We start from the raw sequence: 18,939 nt of genomic DNA, 5'->3' as shown, positions 1-18,939 counted from the left end.
AACATTAGTTATCTCAAAAAAATTCTTCTGAATAAAGATTTAATATTTAAATTTTTATACAGAGAAAAAAATTTAAAAACTTTCTACTCCTCTATACTTTATATACATCTCTGAATGCCTGTGAAATAATTCAAAAAAATTTAAAGAACTGGACTACTGGAGGGACACGGAGTATTTTATTAAAATGTTCGCTTTCGTTTCCATTAAGCCAAATTAACTGGGCGTTACAGATGACGACAAAAAATATTTCATAAACCACCAAATCCTCTGAGATAAATTCTGAACAAGATAACAAAGGAAGTACGATTATTATAAGGTGGTCTTGGCTTTGTTTGGAAAGTCTGACTTCTCATTTATAAATGTAACAAATCACTAAATTACTCCCCCAATAGTTTACATACATGTTTGTACGAGATTCATATAAAATATAGCTTCATAATTTTTTTTAAAATTTTTATTTTAATAAAAATATAAATATCAAACTTTTATTCAGAAAAAAATTAAAAAAATATATTATGAAAGTATATTTTAAATGAGCGTGGAAAAATGTACCGAAAAGTAATGTAAAGAAATGAGAGGGACAAGGGAGTAATATTCTTATGAGCTAGATTTTAGAATTTGAAAACTTTTTACTGGTTTATTTTAATTTTTAAAATTTGATTTCATAAAAACGTGTATGATCATCTAAAGAATTATTCACAACATTTTATTATAATATTACTAATTTTCATAAACTGATAAATCATAAACTATTTATAAAATTTATCCAATTGAAAAATTTAAAATTAATCTCACTTATAAATAATTTTGTACTTATAAGGAATGTTCAAATTTCTAACCAAAAATTGTTAGAATTATAAGATGAATTTTTTTAAAAAAAAACAAAAATATAAGCCAGAGCAGCCTGCATGGAGTGGAATGTTGTGACACGTTTGGTTTTAGTCGATTTAAACAACATAATTAAGACATTACAGAGAAGTAGTAATTCAAAATTAGGAGTTGGTGATGCATTGACTTGGGGATTGAGAAGCTTTGGTGGTGGGATCATAGGAACTCTGAGCTTCATACACATATCATCACATATATGGACCTTCTAGAAACTCACCTACTACATAACGTGTATTGCTTTCTTGGCTTTTGTCATTACATAATTCAGTTAATAACTCAGCGATTCTGTACTTACCTTAATTCATCTCAAGTTCGACCATACACATCATAGGATAGTACATTTGTTTGAATTCTGTCTTAGTGAAGTACAAAATTGGAATTTGTTTATAATTAGCACGCTAATACACGCAATTTTTTTATTATTGACAAAGATTAAGCAACAACCTCCGCAAGTAAAACGTTATTATTTACGTTAATTTTCTGTAATAACTGAGTGTTCCAGAGGAAACAAAAGGATAATTGCATGTAGAAGCCGTTATGTAGCTATCTCAACAACAGTTATTACGTGCTCAGGAAACAAGTTTTGCGGGAAGTGCCAAACTGGATGATGTGAAAGAGTTATGCCTTTCTACATTATCAAGCAACCTCTTTTTTAAAGACGTTCTCACTGTACGAGACTAATTTATATTCTACACAATTCACAAGTAGGAAAATCTTGAACCCCGAATGTCAAGTATTTTATAATAGAGGAAAATAATTTGTTAATGCAACTTGTTCTTGATATTTTCTTTAAATTAGAAAAGAGCAGAAATGTTAGAGAATCGGTTTGTTATTTATTTTTAAAAAATAGTTATATGTTGGAGAACATTATTTTTGAATCTTTAACAAGAACATTATATTAAAAGTAAATCGAAAATATAAATATTTTGAATATATAGTTTCTATTTTATTTTTTTACTGAATTCGAGAACGCATCCTGTCATGGACTCATGTTATGATTGAAAACTGGTGGTTTGGTTCAAGCAACCTCTTTAATCTTCTGCAAATTTCCTTCAACATATCTTTTCATCGGTAAGCCATTTATTTCCGTATCTTTTCTCTTCTCCTCATTCTTTCTACTTTCTTTAGCAATTATTACGAGATAGAAGTCTTTATATTGTGCTCATATTCTTGTGTGCCCATTTGCCTTTCTCTGGGGACTTCGGAAGAATATCGCTAGTATATAATCTGAACTTGTCGTTCAGCACACCGCACATTGCATTGACCAGTCATTTTACAGATAATGAAGTTTTTTTAAAATATTTATTGAAGCTAATTATTTATAATTTTTACATGCATGCATATAATAAATAACTTGAATATTATTTACTGTCCGCGTCATTGGTGGCTGCCTTCGACTCGCCAACTAAATAGAGGCCTGCTTTTGAAATTTCGTTACACTTCACTCAACAAGCTATTTAATTAAAGTCCTTACGTTGATTAAAAGTATTTCTTTTAACTTTCTTGCATCCGCATATGTAGTGTTGAATTCTTAGTTAAGAGTTCTGACCGCTGTTCCTCGAGGGATTTGTTGCTGTACTTCATATCTTATATATTACAAAATATTCAGATTTTTTTAATGAAATATAATTGGAACATAACGATAACGTGTTAATTAATTCAGTTATAGCAGCTTTAAATTCACATATACAGATTTCGTGGGTGTTTAACATTTATAAGTCTAGTTTATGAGATTACAAGTTAGAAGCACTTATTCATATCGTTTGTGTAATAAGTCAAGAAGCACTTATAAAAAGTTAGGAATGCTAGTTTTTGTTTCAGACTTCTACTTATTTCTCAAACACTTTAATCATTTATAAATTTTATCTTGTTTCTAACTTCTGCTCCACTTATTTATTTTAAGCAAAAAACACTTATTTTAAGTTCACGAAACGGCTACTTAATATTAAGGAATGCACGGGATGTTTGCAGAGGAGAGAAACAACAAACAGCTCGCCATTTGGCATTTGCCAACCATGGCAACGCCCGAAATTTATGCAAGTACTGTTTATTGCGATTTAACTATATTTTATTTTATTAAAATAAAATAAATTAATTAGTGAAAACTTGCAATCGAACGATACTCTACTAAACATTTGTCCTGCATCTCCTATACTCTAAAACTTTTAATTAAACTAACTAAATGATATTATAAAGGGGTTTTTTATATATATCTAAATCTAAAATTGTTTTTCAGAAAATTACATCTTTTTTAAATTTTATAAAAATATCATACTTTTGAAAATATTTGTAAAAACACTGTACACAACTCCTCATTGCAACTAGATGCAACTATATTTGCAACTCCCGCGGAGCCAATTATCAAAAATTGCATCTGGTTGCATTTAGCGCACACCGTATTTTTGTAAATATTTTTTAAAAAGTTAGTATTTTTACAAATTTTTACAAAAGATAATAAAATCGCAAAAAAATTAGAAAAAGTGATAATTTTGATAAATTTTCTTATAAATTAAATTCTAAAAATATATAAAACAATTCTTCATTCTTGATTAGGATCGAGTAGTCTCACATCGATCGATTATGCAACAGGCCACTGAAATATAAACAGGTTACTAAACTGATTAACGATGTAAGTTTAAATTTTTAGATATAATATTATTATATTTAAAATTTAAATTATGTAAGAAGAATTTAAATTTATAAAATGAAATAATACATTTTTAACGTTTTAATATAATCACAGTAATATTACAAAAAAAAAAGTTAATACATACAATTTTTTTAAAGATTAGCAAGCCAATAACGCTTTGAAGGTTGTTTAGTTCTTAAATTTGTTGAGCACTCATTTAATACAAGATCGAAATAAATTTGTTTATGACTAATTTAATACAGAATCAAAATTCTTCAAACATCAATTTTGCACAGAGAGCTGCTTAAACTACAACTTAAATAGCCTCTTGAAAACTGCGTATTCCATTTGATTGGGTTATGCAAGAAAAAATATGTTATACTGGTAAAAAAGCAATTTAAGGAAAATAATTGTTTACATTCAACAAGTAAGAAAAATTAACACTAGCGCCATAATCTAGCTAGTTGCATATTCTGTAGAGTTGAAAATGGAAAACAATGAATTTAGATGTTTGATTTTTTTTTGTAACCTTAGCCAATGATGGCTAAATTCTTATTTTATACCTCAATTGATTTAACGAAATTAGTTAGTGTTTCCATCATAAATTACAACACGTCTTTTCGTGATTTGTAGAACCTTAATCGGTGTTCAAACATCAACATAACACAATCTTCTCATTTTATCGTTAGGTAAAACATCCACTACATGTTACTTCAACTGGTTAAAAAAGAATTAATCTCTATTGTCGATGTATCGGTCAAAAATAAACAATTATCTCTGTGAAAAAAAATATATTTTTAATATTTAATATTTTCTTTTGCAATAGCTACTTCTTATAAAAATAAATCATATAACTTAAAAAATATATCAAACGTTAACAAATAACGGTATAGAACGGAGGTAGTGTTTGTTTGGCAGCCGGAAAGAAGTCTTTCGTTAATGATGCAGCTTCAACTTTTCTTGACGGGTTTGGTCGAAAAGCACTTATATAAAATTATAAAGTTAGGAATGCTAACTTTTGTCTCACGACTTCTACTTCTTTTCCAAACACTTTAATCACTTATATGTCTTAACTTGCTTCTCACTTATGCATCATTTTTTTACTTTAAGAAACAAACACTTATTTTAAGTACTTATAAAAAGTTTCATTTTAAAATTTTTGTTTTTAATTATTTTGTATTACTCATGTTATTCATTTTTATGTTCAACGGTTTTTTTTTTCCGACAATGCATACTTGTGTGCCTTACAAATACTTATGTGATTTTATATGATTTCTAGATAAAATGTGGCAAACACGAGGTAGAGTATTAAGTTTTAATCACAATTTTTCAAAATCGAACAAGGGTTGTGATTTCGAAAATAAAAATAAAATACACTCATCAATCGGCAGAATCTATTAATTGATGTAGTCCAAACAAATTCAATAGTATTTCAATATCATCATATTTTAATAAATGTTAAATAATTTCAGAATGATAATCTGCAGTATAATTTAAAAAACCAATTTATTATCTGATATATTTTTTAAAATCCAAGTTTAATATTTTCGAATTTCATAAAATAAATTTCTTTAAAATTTCCTGCCTTCAATTTTCTTGAGAAGTAAAGTCATGGCCTCGTCATATCTATAGTTTACAGGTTAAGACGCAATCTATTAGTGGGTACTGGGTAGACAGTCGCACTTGTTTTAACTTTGACATACGGAAGCCATTACCATTTACACTGCTTGATGAAAGAATATAAGTATTCACCAGAAATAATAACAAACAATCAGCGAATAAATAAATAAATGAAAGTGAGGACTTAGGTATTAAGAGAAATAATGTGATGATATAGGCTACAAGTGTTCCGGTCGAAACAATTTAATTCTAGTAATTTTCTTGTTAACCAACTTAATTTAAGTATTAGTTGGCTCCACGTAAAAATACTTACGGAAATTTAGTTAACACAAAAGGCTAAGGTAATATTCCTTGCTCCTTTTATAAGATTTATGAATAAAACTATCATCAATCAATCAATCATCAATATATATATATATATAAAGGAGGATGCGGGCGTCTCTAGAATTGCTCGATTCAATCTTTTGATTTTTCTTGAATTTCGGATAGAATATATAATTATAATTCAAAAAATCAGGTTCAAGAATTCTAAAAATAATACAACTCTTTTCTTATCGAATTATAAAGATGATACAATTTTTTTCTTATCGAATTATAAAGATTATACAATTCTTTTCTTATTTTAAAGGAGGATGCAGGGCGTCTTTAGAATTGTTCGATTCAGTCTTCTAATTTTTCTTAAATTTCGGATAGAAAATATAATTATAATTCAAAAAATCAGGTTTAAGCTAAAAATAATACAACTCTTTTCTTATCGAATTCTGAAGATGATACAATTTTTTTCTTATTTACAAATCTTAAAAGCAATAGGATTACTAGCTATTATTGATAAAATACAATTTATATTTAAAATTTGTAATGCAAGTTAATACAATTTTTATTTTCGATTAGCTCATCGTCACCATCTTGAGCGATCAGATACTGATTATCACCAACTTAATTTGTATTGCTTGCAAAAAAAAAAATAAGCAAGGATGGCATGTGTTTTATTTATTCAAAATAACAATTATTGAACAAATATAATATAAAAATACAATTCTTATTTTTTTCAAATTCTTATTATATTTTCTTATTGGGACCACGGTTCAAAATAATTTTCATCCAATCATAATCTTTAAATTTATCATAAATAGAATAATTTTTATATTTATTTAAACTAACAATCATAGATAAAATATAATTTATATTTAAGATGTGTAAGGTAATACGTACAATTTTTATTTTCGAGTTAGTCTTATAATTTTCTTAAATTTCGAATAGAAAATAAAGGATTGTAAAGATAATAATCACTAAAAAAAACTAATAGCTAAAAATTTAGAGCCATAAAAAATAATAATTTTTAACCAATAAATAGGAATAATAAAATAAAAATAATTAATAAAATAAAATATAATATATAAAATAGAAATCATATATTGATTTTATGATGATGTAAATTTTCTTGATTAGTATTGTGTTTGACGGACACGGGAGGCGGCCCAAACTAATTTTTATCTAAATAATAATAATTTTTCTATTAGTATTATGTTGGACGTGAAAGTGACTAAAATTATTTTTTATCTATGTTATAATATATTATTTGTTAAAACGGGACCACGGTTCAAAATAATTTTCATCCAATTATAATCTTTAATTTTATCAAATTAGAATAATTTTTATTAGTATTGTGTTTGACAAGAGAGCGGCTCAAACTAATTTTGATCTAAATTATACTGTAATATTTAATTTTATCATAAAAATGAAAATTATGGATTAATATTGTCTTTGACGGGAGGGCGGTTCGAACTAATTTTATTATTATTATTGTGTTTGACAGGATGACCATTTAAAAAGAATTTTATACTAATTATAATATTTTTTTATTAGTGTGTTTGACCGGAAGATGACTCAAAATAATTTTTATGCTATTATAATATTAATTTGCATCAAATCAAAATTTATACAAAATTTATAACCCCGCCGCGAAGCGCGGCTTTATTCACTAGTTATCTACTAATATCAAGAGTCTAAACTTTATTGAGACAACTGATATCTCACTCAATTATCTATATATTTAAAATATTATTAAATATTTTATATCAATCTTGAATTTATAATAATTTTAATATATTAAATATTATTTTAATATATTCAGCTCATTTTCTATTAATTATTTCAATTATAAATTTAGAAGATACTTTTTCCAAAGAAAATTGAAAAGATATTGTTAAATATTCATAATTCTCACATTTTAAATAATATAATCTTTGTTGGAACTCTTTTAAACATGTCTCGACATTAAAATCAAAGAACTATTTCACCGAGTAGACTTGATGAATAAAACGGGAGACTGGGAGAGTATATAATAAATTCTCCCATGTAAAACAGAAAATAGAATTTCGTAACATTCCCACCATTTCTCTCTCTCGCTGTATCTCTCTCGAAGTCACTTTCTCTCTCCAAAAGCAAACTCTCTCTAGCACCACCATTACATTACCACCGCGTCGACATGTCTATTCACACAGATTCCAACGCGTTGTCCAATGACCTCTAAAAACTACTCACACTTCACTTGTATGCATTGACTCCATTTCAATCAACTCATTTGCTTTTTATTAATGAGAGGATTTACAAGGCACGAGCGGCGCTGGGCGTCGGACACAGTTCCCGGCGGGAGGATTGCGAGTGAGTCGTCGTCTCCGGCGACGGAATTGGCTTCTCCGGCGCCGGAGGAGGAGTTTGTTGAAGTAACGCTTGATTTGCAAGACGATGACACGATCATTCTTCGCAGTGTTGAGCCTGCGACATTGACGGCGAGAATTCCGGATGAAGAAGCCGGACTGGAGAGTTCGGTGCCGGAGACGCCGTCGCGATCGCCGACGGTGCGGAGGAGCTCGTCGAATCGGTTGTTGCAATTTTCTCAGGAGTTGAAGGCGGAGGCGGTGGCGAAAGCGAGGCATTTCTCGGCGGAGCTACGGAGATTCTCGTGGAGTAGGCAAGGATCACGTGCGTCATCGTCGTCGATGAATGTGCTTGGAGGTGGAAGTAATGATGCTATCGATTCGGCTTTAGCTGCTCGTGCAATGCGACGACAACGAGCTCAGCTTGATCGAACTCGCTCCGGTGCTCAGAAAGCGTTACGTGGACTTAAATTTATTAGTACTCGAAAAAGTAGCGAAATCGAGGCGTGGGAGGAGATTCAAGCAAATTTCAACAAGTTATCGAAAGACGGATATTTAAGCCGTTCGGATTTTGCTCAATGTATAGGTAAATTATGCTAGTATTTCTAAATATTACATCGGCGTAACTGTGTTATAAGATAAACGAGTAACAAGCTGCGTCTATGAGCTAATTACGGAAACTAACAGACGCATGTTTTATTGATGATTTTGTTTGACTGTGAAGGGATGAAAGATTCGAAGGAATTTGCATTGGAATTGTTCGATGCATTGAGCAGGAGGAGGAGATTGAAGGTGGAGAAGATTAGTAGAGAGGAGTTGTATGAGTATTGGTCACAAATTACGGATCAGAGCTTCGATTCTCGGCTTCAAATATTCTTCGACATGTATGTGTATATGTTCTACTCTTAATTGTTAAGAAAATGAAGATAAGCATAAGTATTTGCTAATTATAGATTAATTTCTTAATTATTTAGTAAATTAAAACTAGATTGTTTTTATGTTATTGATCTACAGGGTGGACAAAAATGATGATGGGCGTATAACGGAGGAGGAAGTCAAAGAAGTAAGCGTTTAAATTACAAATTGAAGCATAATATGTTGTATGTGTCGCTGTTAGGGACCATAAAGTAAGTTAAAGTTCATATTTAACTATTTACTTAAGACGAAGTGATTAGTATGATTACCTTAAACATAGTACTAACACGTAAAACAGTATATGGAGACCTCAATATATTGACCTTCATACAGTAATGTTTTGGGTTTAAGTATGATCGTAAGATTAGTGATTGGTGTTTCTAAATTCTAATAGTTGATTGTATACTCAAATGACTTTTTTTAATCATTACTTAATGTTATTCAATTCTATCTCTGTCTCTATTGTTTTTATATTGTTATATGTACGTTTATAATATTAAAAATAAAATGATGTATTGAACCTTGTTCTGGATTTGTCAATGTTCATGCACCGAAAATCCTGCCAATTATTCAATGAATTAAGTGGAGTTGATAGTTTCTAAATTAGAAACTTGTTGGATCATATTTTGACATTTGTAGATCATAATGCTTAGTGCATCTGCAAATAAGTTATCGAGATTAAAGGAACAGGCTGAGGAGTATGCAGCTTTGATCATGGAAGAATTGGATCCCGAAAGACTCGGTTATATTGAGGTTGGTGAACCTCTCTTTGCTTTAATAAACTATAGTTTATTGCAAGTTAAGTATGTCTGCATGATTATCTATAAACAAGCTCCCAGCTACTCATTTGACAAATACTTATAATATAACATTACTTTGTACATGCTTTGTATTATAAACAAGTAGATTAAGAGTCAGGTAGCAAAAGGGCATCCTCATGCCCCAGTCTTCCTTTAACTTGTGTTATGTTGTTTACCAGTATAGGACAAAGAAAGTTGCAGTAGTTCATCAGTACTTTTCTCTTAATTTCATCTGTAGATGGAGTGTGCCTTCTTCTTTCCCTTTTGCTTAGGTCAAAGTAAGATATATGGCATTTGGTTTTTGTTTTACTTGAATATATCATGAAGCCAAGCGAACTCACAAATTAGCGAGATTAAATTCATTTTTTCTTGATTTTTTAAACAAACTATAGTGTACTGCGTATATATCAGATATATCTCACTCATAAATGGGCAACTTCAGATGTATGTAAATATTTGTTCTTAATAGAATTTTTTCCCTGTAAGGACCTCCTGATTGAAAAGTTACAAAAAAAGCCGCTATATTCAAAATGTCTTAATTTTTTTAGTCCCTCGAAATTTTGGGAAACTGCGAAAATCGAAAACGAGAATTTGTGGGAAAAGAACAATATATTTGGTTTTTTTAGTTCTATCATGAAATTGACTAATTGGTTTTGGTACTTGAATTCCTGGACACAGATTTTGGCGCTGGGTCAGTGGTCCAGATATTATTTTCTCTGTTTGTACATATTAAGAGAGAATCTTTTCCTTCCTGTACATAATTTGCAATTACCAAAACTAACACAAGCATACCCCATTATTACTTGTATGGGCTAATTACTTTGATCTTGACATCCAATGCTGATCAGCGCCCATGTGATGTGCTGCTGTAGGCTGTTTGCACGCGTAGTCACCACTCAAATAGGTATATGCACACAAACAGGTGGCCAACAACACTATCGTGATGAGTAGACTGTCATAATCCATGAGATTTATTTATATTGATACCCATTTGTAGCAAGATCAACTTTCTGAGTAGTGTTCCTTTTCTGCATGCTTTGGTTTTCGTGATGATGCAGTTATGGCAGCTGGAAACATTACTACTGCAGAAAGACACGTATCTGAACTACAGCCAAGCACTGAGCTACACAAGCCAGGCCCTGAGCCAAAACTTAGCTGGCTTAAGAAAGAAGAGTTCAATACAGAAATTAAGCACAAAGTTTGTTTATTATCTAGAAGAAAACTGGAAGAGACTTTGGGTTCTGAGTTTCTGGATTTTAATAATGGCTGGCTTGTTCACTTGGAAGTTTATTCAGTATAAAGAAAAGAATGCATTCAAAGTCATGGGCTACTGTCTTCTCACAGCTAAGGGTGCAGCAGAGACACTGAAATTCAATATGGCACTTATATTATTGCCTGTTTGTAGGAACATCATTACTTGGTTGCGATCCACCAAGTTAAGTTACGTTGTGCCGTTTGATGACAATATCAACTTTCACAAGGTATTGCCTTTATCTATTATATTAACATTGAGTCGGTGAACTTGTCTGTTAATAATTGAGAAACTATTTTATAATGGATTACATTTTTCATAACAAGGAATTGCATAACATCTATAAGCATCTTGTTAATAATGCAGTTTATATCTAAACACATAATAGAGTAGGGACAATCTTATGAAATGTGTGTGTTTTGGGTCACTTAATACACACTTTTACTTAAAAAAGGAAGGACTGCATCATGATTAGTTGATTGCTACACATCACTCGTCGGACCTACAATTATATATTGAGAAGATGTTCCCGCATGTACTTGAATTCACATGTTCCTGTGGCTGGCTGATATTGTTGACCTATGTAGAATCCACATAGTCTCATCCACTGTGGTTCTTTACATTCCTGCCATTCCTACATCCTAGTCTATTATAACAATTTAGAAGTGGTATATTTGTACAATCCTACATTACTATCTAACTTCATCCTTCACAAGATGTAAGTTTGAACTTCTGCTAGTGTGAGTCTCAAACTGTTTTTGAAGGCCCTATATTGAATATAATGTGGAGAACTAAAATTATTTAATTAGGACTTTAGGTAATACCTGATCCGATGCTAGTGTTCTTATTGTTCCAACAGATCAGAGGTAGCTACTCCAGCATGTAATCTGTATGATTGCCCAAGTTCTTAGTATTCTGACTGAGATCTCAAATTTTGGTACCAGGACATGTAGTTCAATACTATATGTTAAACACTTCAGCTTACCAATTGTTCACGTTAACTTATATTCCCTTTGTTTGTGGTTTAGACTATTGCTGCAGCCATTGTGATTGGTGTTATACTCCATGCCGGCAATCATCTCGCATGCGATTTCCCAAGGCTTATAAATGAAACTGACGATCAGTATTCAAACTATCTAATTGATGATTTTGGACCATATAAACCAGAGTACATTGACCTTGTTCGAGGAGTTGAGGGCGTCACTGGAGTAATAATGGTGATCTTGATGGCCATTGCCTTCATACTTGCAACAAAGTGGTTCCGGAGAAGCCTTGTTAAGTTACCAAAACCCTGGGACAAGCTCACTGGCTTTAATGCCTTCTACTACTCGCACCACTTATTTGTAATAGTTTATGTATTGCTCGTAATCCATGGCTTGTTCCTCTACCTTGTGCACAAGTGGTACTATAAGACGGTATGTAACACTATGAAATTTTCATTTGATTGTTATGTAAAATTCTCTCCTTTCTAATGTTAAATGTGTAAATTTCTATGCTTGTAGACATGGATGTATCTTGCAGTTCCTGTTCTTTTATATGCAGGGGAAAGAACCCTACGGTTCTTTCGATCGGGATTTTCAACTGTCCATCTTTTGAAGGTATCATCTTACAGTATATAACAATACTTAGATGCAACCCAGCAATAGATAAATCGGACAAATTTATACTTCTTTATTAATATGCTATGGATGATACCTTATAAATCAAATAGTATAGTTACTGTACCACTGTACTTGGTTTCGTAATGTGATATGATCTTCTTCTAAATTCTATAATGGTTTTACTAAATTAAATTTTGGAATTCAGGTTGCCATCTATCCTGGAAACGTACTCACGTTGCAGATGTCCAAGCCTCCACAGTTTCGCTACAAAAGTGGACAGTACATGTTTGTCCAGTGTCCAGTCGTTTCGCCCTTTGAGTGGTAAACCAATATATAATTTAACAAACAACATATAATGTTTTAACATTTACATATTTATCTATGTTATTTTCACTAGAAAATTAAGTAACAAACTAGTAGCTACACAGAATGAATCATCCCCGGTTCCTGTACAAGCTCTGTACCATATCATGGGGGCTGTACCTTAGAGTTGATACTCCTAACAAAAATATCAAAGAACCTCTAATTTAGTCTCGTGAATATGTTACTTTTTTTGAACCAGAGCATTGTGCGACTCAATCAATTCTTCCATTGATTGCCGAAAAAATCATGTGTGCTGCTGTAGATATGTTTTATTAATGATTATATTTATATCGTTTCTCGTAGTTTTTACAAGTTATGTTGTATACATGCTAGGCATCCGTTTTCCATTACCTCAGCTCCAGGAGATGAGTATCTTAGCATTCACATTCGACAGTTAGGTGACTGGACACAAGAACTTAAAAGAGTCTTCTCAGAAGCATGTGAACCTCCTATGGGTGGTAAAAGTGGGCTGCTCAGAGCTGATGAAACAACCAAGAAGAGGTATATAACATATACAGTGCCAGTTTGTATTCTACCATATTTCTGTAGTATTGCTTTTACATCTAAAAGTTTGTGATCTGAGTTTACTATGGATGACAGTTTGCCAAAGCTTTTAATAGATGGACCCTATGGTGCTCCAGCACAAGACTACAGGAAATATGATGTTTTGTTGCTTGTGGGACTTGGGATTGGAGCAACACCTTTTATCAGCATTTTGAAGGATTTGCTCAACAACATTGTCAAAATGGAAGAGCAGGCAGTAAGTGATTCTATATAGATACTATTCATTGCCCATATACTACATTATGCAATAACTCCAGTGTCCTATATACATGACATTCTCTAGAAACTATTACTCTGTAAACGTTATATAAGAATGTAATTTGTAACAAGCAGTCTACGTTTCTTCAGGAATCAGCTTCGGATATGAGCAGGAACTCCGATCAGAGTCCTGGGACCAGTGATTCTGGCTCTTTTAACAGGTTCTCTCCAAAACAGAGGAAACTCTTAAAAACTACCAATGCCTATTTCTACTGGGTCACTAGGGAGCAAGGTTCATTTGATTGGTTCAAAGGGGTTATGAATGAAGTTTCTGAACTAGATCAAAGGGTAAAATTATACAAATCAGGATATCGTTTGTATTTATTTGTGTTTAGCTGTTAATAATCATTTAATGTTATTTCAGGGAGTTATTGAGATGCACAACTATCTGACCAGCGTTTATGAAGAAGGAGATGCCCGTTCAGCACTTATCACCATGGTACAAGCACTAAACCATGCCAAGAATGGGGTTGATATCGTATCTGGCACAAGGGTATGTTGTTTATTATCTCATTACTAGAGGGTTATACTTTATTAAGTAAGACCTTTGTTTTTGAGCCCTAGGGAATGCATGTAATTGATGGCTGGATCAAAATGAGATACTTTCAGCCATTCTTGATAGACATAATGTACTAAGAAAACCTTTCATTCGGAAAATCCAGCTAAATAAAGCACCTTCTTAAACCATCCCAGTCGAGTGAGTATTTGAATCTTGTTTGTGTTTGTGATCAGGTTCGAACACATTTTGCAAGGCCTAACTGGAAGAAAGTTTTCTCAAGAATTTGTACGAAACACAAAAATAAAAGAATAGGTAATCCTGTCTTCAGTAGCCTAATATATATATATATATAAGAAAAAGTACTCCATTACAGTTTCAAATAACATTGTTATGATCTTGGTTTTATATGGAGCAGGGGTGTTTTATTGTGGGGCGCCAGTCTTAGCTAAAGAATTAAGCAATCTCTGCTATGATTTCAATCAGAAAGGCACCACCAAGTTTGAATTTCACAAGGAACATTTCTAAAGCAGAAGCAGGGACATTAGTATATACTGATAGTTAGGTCACAGGAAAAGGACACGAAGATGAAGAATATATCTAGTTAGTAGTCTTACTCTTTTGGCGTCCATCAAACTATATATCAATTATTACTATATACGAAAGTTACGACCAACATACTACGTTTTAGACTTAAATGATTGAGTTGCATCTGTTAAGGTCATAGATCATTGACACAGAAATTCAACATTCTTGTTAAACAAATGCAGTTCCCTTCAATTAGAGTTAGTGGATCGTGATTTTGTAAACATTTTGTGGGAGATCAAGAAACACCAAAAATGGTTGTATTACGGGCGTTTGGCAGCATTATTATCGCAGACTGACAAGTAGCAAGTGCAGAGGGTGATCATAATAGGCCGCCTGAGAACAGGACTCAGATCAGAACTATCTTGATCTCTCAAATTTCCTGAAGTAGGGCAGAAGATCCTAATGATGCGACACTGCTGCATGAGTATTGTATAGCCGTGTATATTTTCCCCTTTTTCTATATATCATAGACGATAGAAAATGAAAATGTAACTATAATTTTGTACGATTCATATATTAATATTCAAAATTCTATAGTCCAATTCTCTTGTATTTCGTCACATATAATGTTTAATATTTTCCTTATAATTTTATACGGTTCATATATATACACTTAAGTTCAATAGTCCATTCTCTTGTAAATTATTTTCTTGTATTTCATCACTTGGAGTGTTTAATATTTTTCCAGACCGAGTTGATTAGTCTTATTTTGTTTGGCTAGTGTTTATTGTCCCACGGTCTACAAATTTTCACGGACGTTCTCTCCAAATTAAAGCTGAATAAATAGAAAAACATCAATACATTCATATCCAATCCGCAACTATATACACGGAAGCATCGTCGTATTCAGCCTTGTCAGATTCTGCCTAGCAAAAGAATATAAGCTTCTTGCCTAAGTAAAGCTTTGTGTAAAATGAAACACGCTAAAACCCACAGGTATGCGTCAATTGTCAATTGTAATACACAGATCAGCCCTTTCCTTTACAACACTTCGTGAATTATTGGACCCAACTTGTCTTGGTAGAATCTTACATGCAACTCTTGTCAACACCAGCTTATGCAAGTTACCTTAAATCAAATCTTGCTGAAGTGTTTGACATGAGCTTATATAATTAAATGTATTGTTTAGAATAAAAACAAATAGAAGGCCCTCTTTTTATATATATATATAAAAGTAAGAACTCCACCAACCATTGACCAGAAATATATAAATCCAAACCACATTATTTGAATGAATCAACAGATAACTTCCAAGACAGCTTCATAAATCCCATCGAAGGCCGTACTTTTGTAGTTGCCACGGAACTGGTCCATTAACCCTCTCTTTCATTCTTTTCCCCAGTTCCATAAATCCTAGCTCATTAATAGAGGAAAATATAGTTAACCCTCTCTTTCATTCTTTTCCCTAGTTTCATATACAGCAGGATCAGTAATCAGTTACCAATAATTCTGCATCAAACGATGATGCGTGAAGATGATGAAAGTCAGGTCTCACCTCTGACAGCATCCGAAATATATTTACGAAGCGACGAAAGATCATCATCATCATCAGCACCATATCATGGTCCGCGGCACCAGCAGGAAACCAGCAAACTGATTGTTTATGTCCTGATAACATTTGCCTCCTTCATGACAATTTTCATAATTTTCGGTTCGATATTCTTCCTAGCCAGGTCTCCAAAAGCCAGGCTTCGGTCAGTGACCATCACAAACTTACAAGCAAACAGCAACGCGAGCTCCTTCAACAACACGAATCTTGCTACACTGAACATGACAATGACAGGTGAAATCACTATCGATAACGGCAAAAATTTTGGCAGATTCGAACTGGAGAACCATAAGGCTAGCGTTATCTACGAAAATGTGAGCATGGGTGAGGGAGACGTTTTCGGTGGAAATTTCGGAGCTGGAAAAACTGGATCGAGGAATATTACGGTGCAAGTGAGGTCAAATGAATATTTGTCGAATAATACGAATTTTAAGCGAGAAATCGAATCAGGGTTTGTGAGCTTGATCAGCTATGGGAGGTTGCGAGGTAAAGTTCATGTCACAGATGTTATTAAAAAGCACAAAATTGCGGTATTGAATTGTACGATGACCTTGAATTTGAGAGACAAGGCAATACAAGATTTGGTTTGTACGTAATTAGTTTTGATCATCCGTGTGTTCTTAACCTTTTCTTTTATTCTATCTTCTTGTATATGAATTAGTCGCACATTTTGAAATTATTTTAAATTCTGTAGTGGACCTAAGACGTTTACATATGCACGATCGAGCATGCATGCATGTTGACTTTATCGAGGAGAATCTATTACTCCCTCTTTCCCATTTTAGCTGATGTTTTTAGCTGATGTTTGATTTTTTAACACGTACATTGAGGTGTAAAAAGACAATATTTACGCTTAATAAAAAAATTCAATTCTTATATCAAATAAAAGTTTAGATTCTAAACTTTTATTTGATATAAATTTTATAAAGAATAATTATATTTAGATGTGATTTTTTTAACATCTTAAAATACGTGTAAAAAAGTCAAAAACAGTTAAAATGGGACGGAGGAGTACGAGAATCCCACGCAGCATAATCGCTAGTGGCAGATTATACTTATAGGTCCGATCTTCAAAATCGGAGAAGAGACCCTGGACATGAAAAAATCACCTCTTTAATCAAATGATTCGAGACTTTTCAAATATATGGATATTTCAAATATATGGATATTTAAAATATTGATTTAGAGGCTTTAATTCCTTATTAAAATTACTTAATTCATCAAAATAGAAAGTTTAAATAATTAAATTGTAGTTCTCTACGACTACGCCATCTCAGTCTTTGAATTGAGAGGAGACGACTATTTAAGGTTTTTGGTACGCTAAACAATAGAAGCAAAAAATGGTTAAAACGAATGATTTATTTCGGATTTTCTTTTCCACATAATAATACTCGTCTGATCGTGTGTCGTCACTCGTCAGTCGTCCTAGTGTCGTGTGTGTCGTTAACTCGTCATTCATTTTTTTGGTTTGTTATACTTGGGATTCGCATAGTTTCATGACCAGGCCCACTGGGTTCTTCCACACTTGAGGAAATTGAAGTTTTATGGGCCAGGCCCAGTTATCATCAATGATTTTTTCTTGTTTTTTTGTCACAGGTTATCATCAATGATTGATCACAATAGTTTGCAACCTGAGTTTTGTAATCCTTCCCCGTAAATATTCATATTTAACTCTCTTTTTTCAATTTTAACTAATATTAATTAATATTTTATAATTAAAATATTAAATATTGTATTTTGAAATAGACTAAATAAAAAAAATTAAGAATATAATTTTATCTTTCATTATACAATACATAATATTGATCAATTTCATTAACAACATTCAAAATAGTGTAATTATTTGAGATAAAGTGAATAATATATTTCAAAACGGACGCCGAAATCATATTTTAAATAAATTACATCATATATCATGCTTCTATTTAAATCAATATACTTATATAAAGGAGAAGCGAGGGGCGTGTAGGTGGCGCCTCTCACATCGCTCCGTTCTATTTTTCTAATTTTCTGAAATTTTTGGATGAAAAATATCAAAAATTAGAACTACCTTTTTTAGTTTTGGATATATTAGAAGCAAGTATCAGAATATGATTTTGTTTCAGATTATTTATGGAATACAGTATCTTGAAAGTTTTAATCTGATTTTGTTTCGCATTATTTAATTATGGGAAAGAGTAGCACACAAGTCTCTCTGCACCTATAAATATAAATTCTCCTCTCCTGTAGGTTGCAGGGTTTTGAATCATCTAAACCTCTTCTCTCTCAATATCACAACTCTACCACTCTCTCTGGTGATAATTCTCTTCCTCGATTTCTAACTCGGTAGTGCCGTTCTTTTGCAACGATAAGTGAAGGCTGTTTATATAATATTAAAAAAAATAAAGGTTGTTGCAAGCAAAGGTAGTTATAGACCGCTATGTGGGAGACGACAAATTCAAATACGGGAGAAGAATATAATCTTGACATGATATTGATGGATGATATCACTAGAATAACTATTAGTGATGTATGTTTGTTGGTTTTGTTCAACGGACATTTTTGTTATTGTTAATTTTTATATGATTTATTTTGTATATATGAAAATATTATTCATGCATTATCTATTTGCTCCGTTCAAGCAACTTTTAAGTGAAGCATGTTTATACAGTATTAAAAAATAAAGTTTGTTACAAGTAAGGGTAGTTATAGACCGGTATCTCACGGATTTAAGTTAGATGTTTTTATGAGTAATCAATCCAAAAAAAATTGGAGGA

General features: G+C 32.0%; 2 protein-coding genes across 5 annotated transcripts; both read left to right on the top strand.

Moving 5' to 3' along the window:
* The first annotated feature begins 7,504 nt into the window (after positions 1-7,504).
* Positions 7,505-15,163, top strand: LOC108209733 (respiratory burst oxidase homolog protein A). Of its 4 annotated transcripts, none has more exons than XR_001804677.2 (15): positions 7,505-8,383; positions 8,522-8,681; positions 8,812-8,860; positions 9,352-9,465; positions 10,571-10,993; positions 11,793-12,179; positions 12,267-12,362; positions 12,571-12,686; positions 13,062-13,229; positions 13,329-13,488; positions 13,641-13,838; positions 13,915-14,043; positions 14,283-14,361; positions 14,465-14,649; positions 14,817-15,163. XR_001804677.2 is itself a non-coding variant. In XM_017380799.2 (14 exons), the coding sequence occupies exons 1-14, from the start codon at positions 7,735-7,737 to the stop codon at positions 14,572-14,574; spliced, it is 2,838 nt and encodes a 945-aa protein (XP_017236288.1). In that variant the 5' UTR covers positions 7,505-7,734; the 3' UTR covers positions 14,575-14,767. The 4 variants fall into 4 exon arrangements, 2 of the variants coding, with proteins under 2 accessions (XP_017236288.1, XP_063944462.1); XR_010289307.1 differs by having other exon boundaries at positions 14,869-15,162; XM_017380799.2 differs by lacking the exon at positions 14,817-15,163 and having other exon boundaries at positions 14,465-14,767.
* Positions 15,164-16,098: 935 nt separating this feature from the next.
* LOC108208084 (late embryogenesis abundant protein At1g64065) lies at positions 16,099-16,779 on the top strand. Its single transcript, XM_017378565.2, has one exon. The coding sequence runs from the start codon at positions 16,099-16,101 to the stop codon at positions 16,777-16,779; it is 681 nt and encodes a 226-aa protein (XP_017234054.2).
* The last annotated feature ends 2,160 nt before the right edge of the window (positions 16,780-18,939 follow it).

Source organism: Daucus carota, chromosome 2 (genome assembly GCF_001625215.2).
Source record: "Daucus carota subsp. sativus chromosome 2, DH1 v3.0, whole genome shotgun sequence".
In the NCBI taxonomy this organism is placed as follows: Eukaryota; Viridiplantae; Streptophyta; class Magnoliopsida; order Apiales; family Apiaceae; genus Daucus; species Daucus carota.
The sequence above is the reverse complement of the archived record's forward strand: the minus strand, read 5'-3'. Positions and strand labels throughout refer to the sequence as shown.

What these genes read in the sequence shown, in the direction of transcription:
- LOC108209733 (XM_017380799.2), top strand. Translation starts at nt 7,735, where the DNA reads ATGAGAGGATTTACAAGGCACGAGCGGCGCTGGGCGTCGGACACAGTT. An exon ending in CGGAGGAGGAAGTCAAAGAA is followed by an intron (nt 8,861 to 9,351) that starts GTAAGCGTTTAA and finishes TGACATTTGTAG; the next exon opens with ATCATAATGCTTAGTGCATC. An exon ending in GATGAAACAACCAAGAAGAG is followed by an intron (nt 13,230 to 13,328) that starts GTATATAACATA and finishes TATGGATGACAG; the next exon opens with TTTGCCAAAGCTTTTAATAG.
- LOC108208084 (XM_017378565.2), top strand. Translation starts at nt 16,099, where the DNA reads ATGCGTGAAGATGATGAAAGTCAGGTCTCACCTCTGACAGCATCCGAA.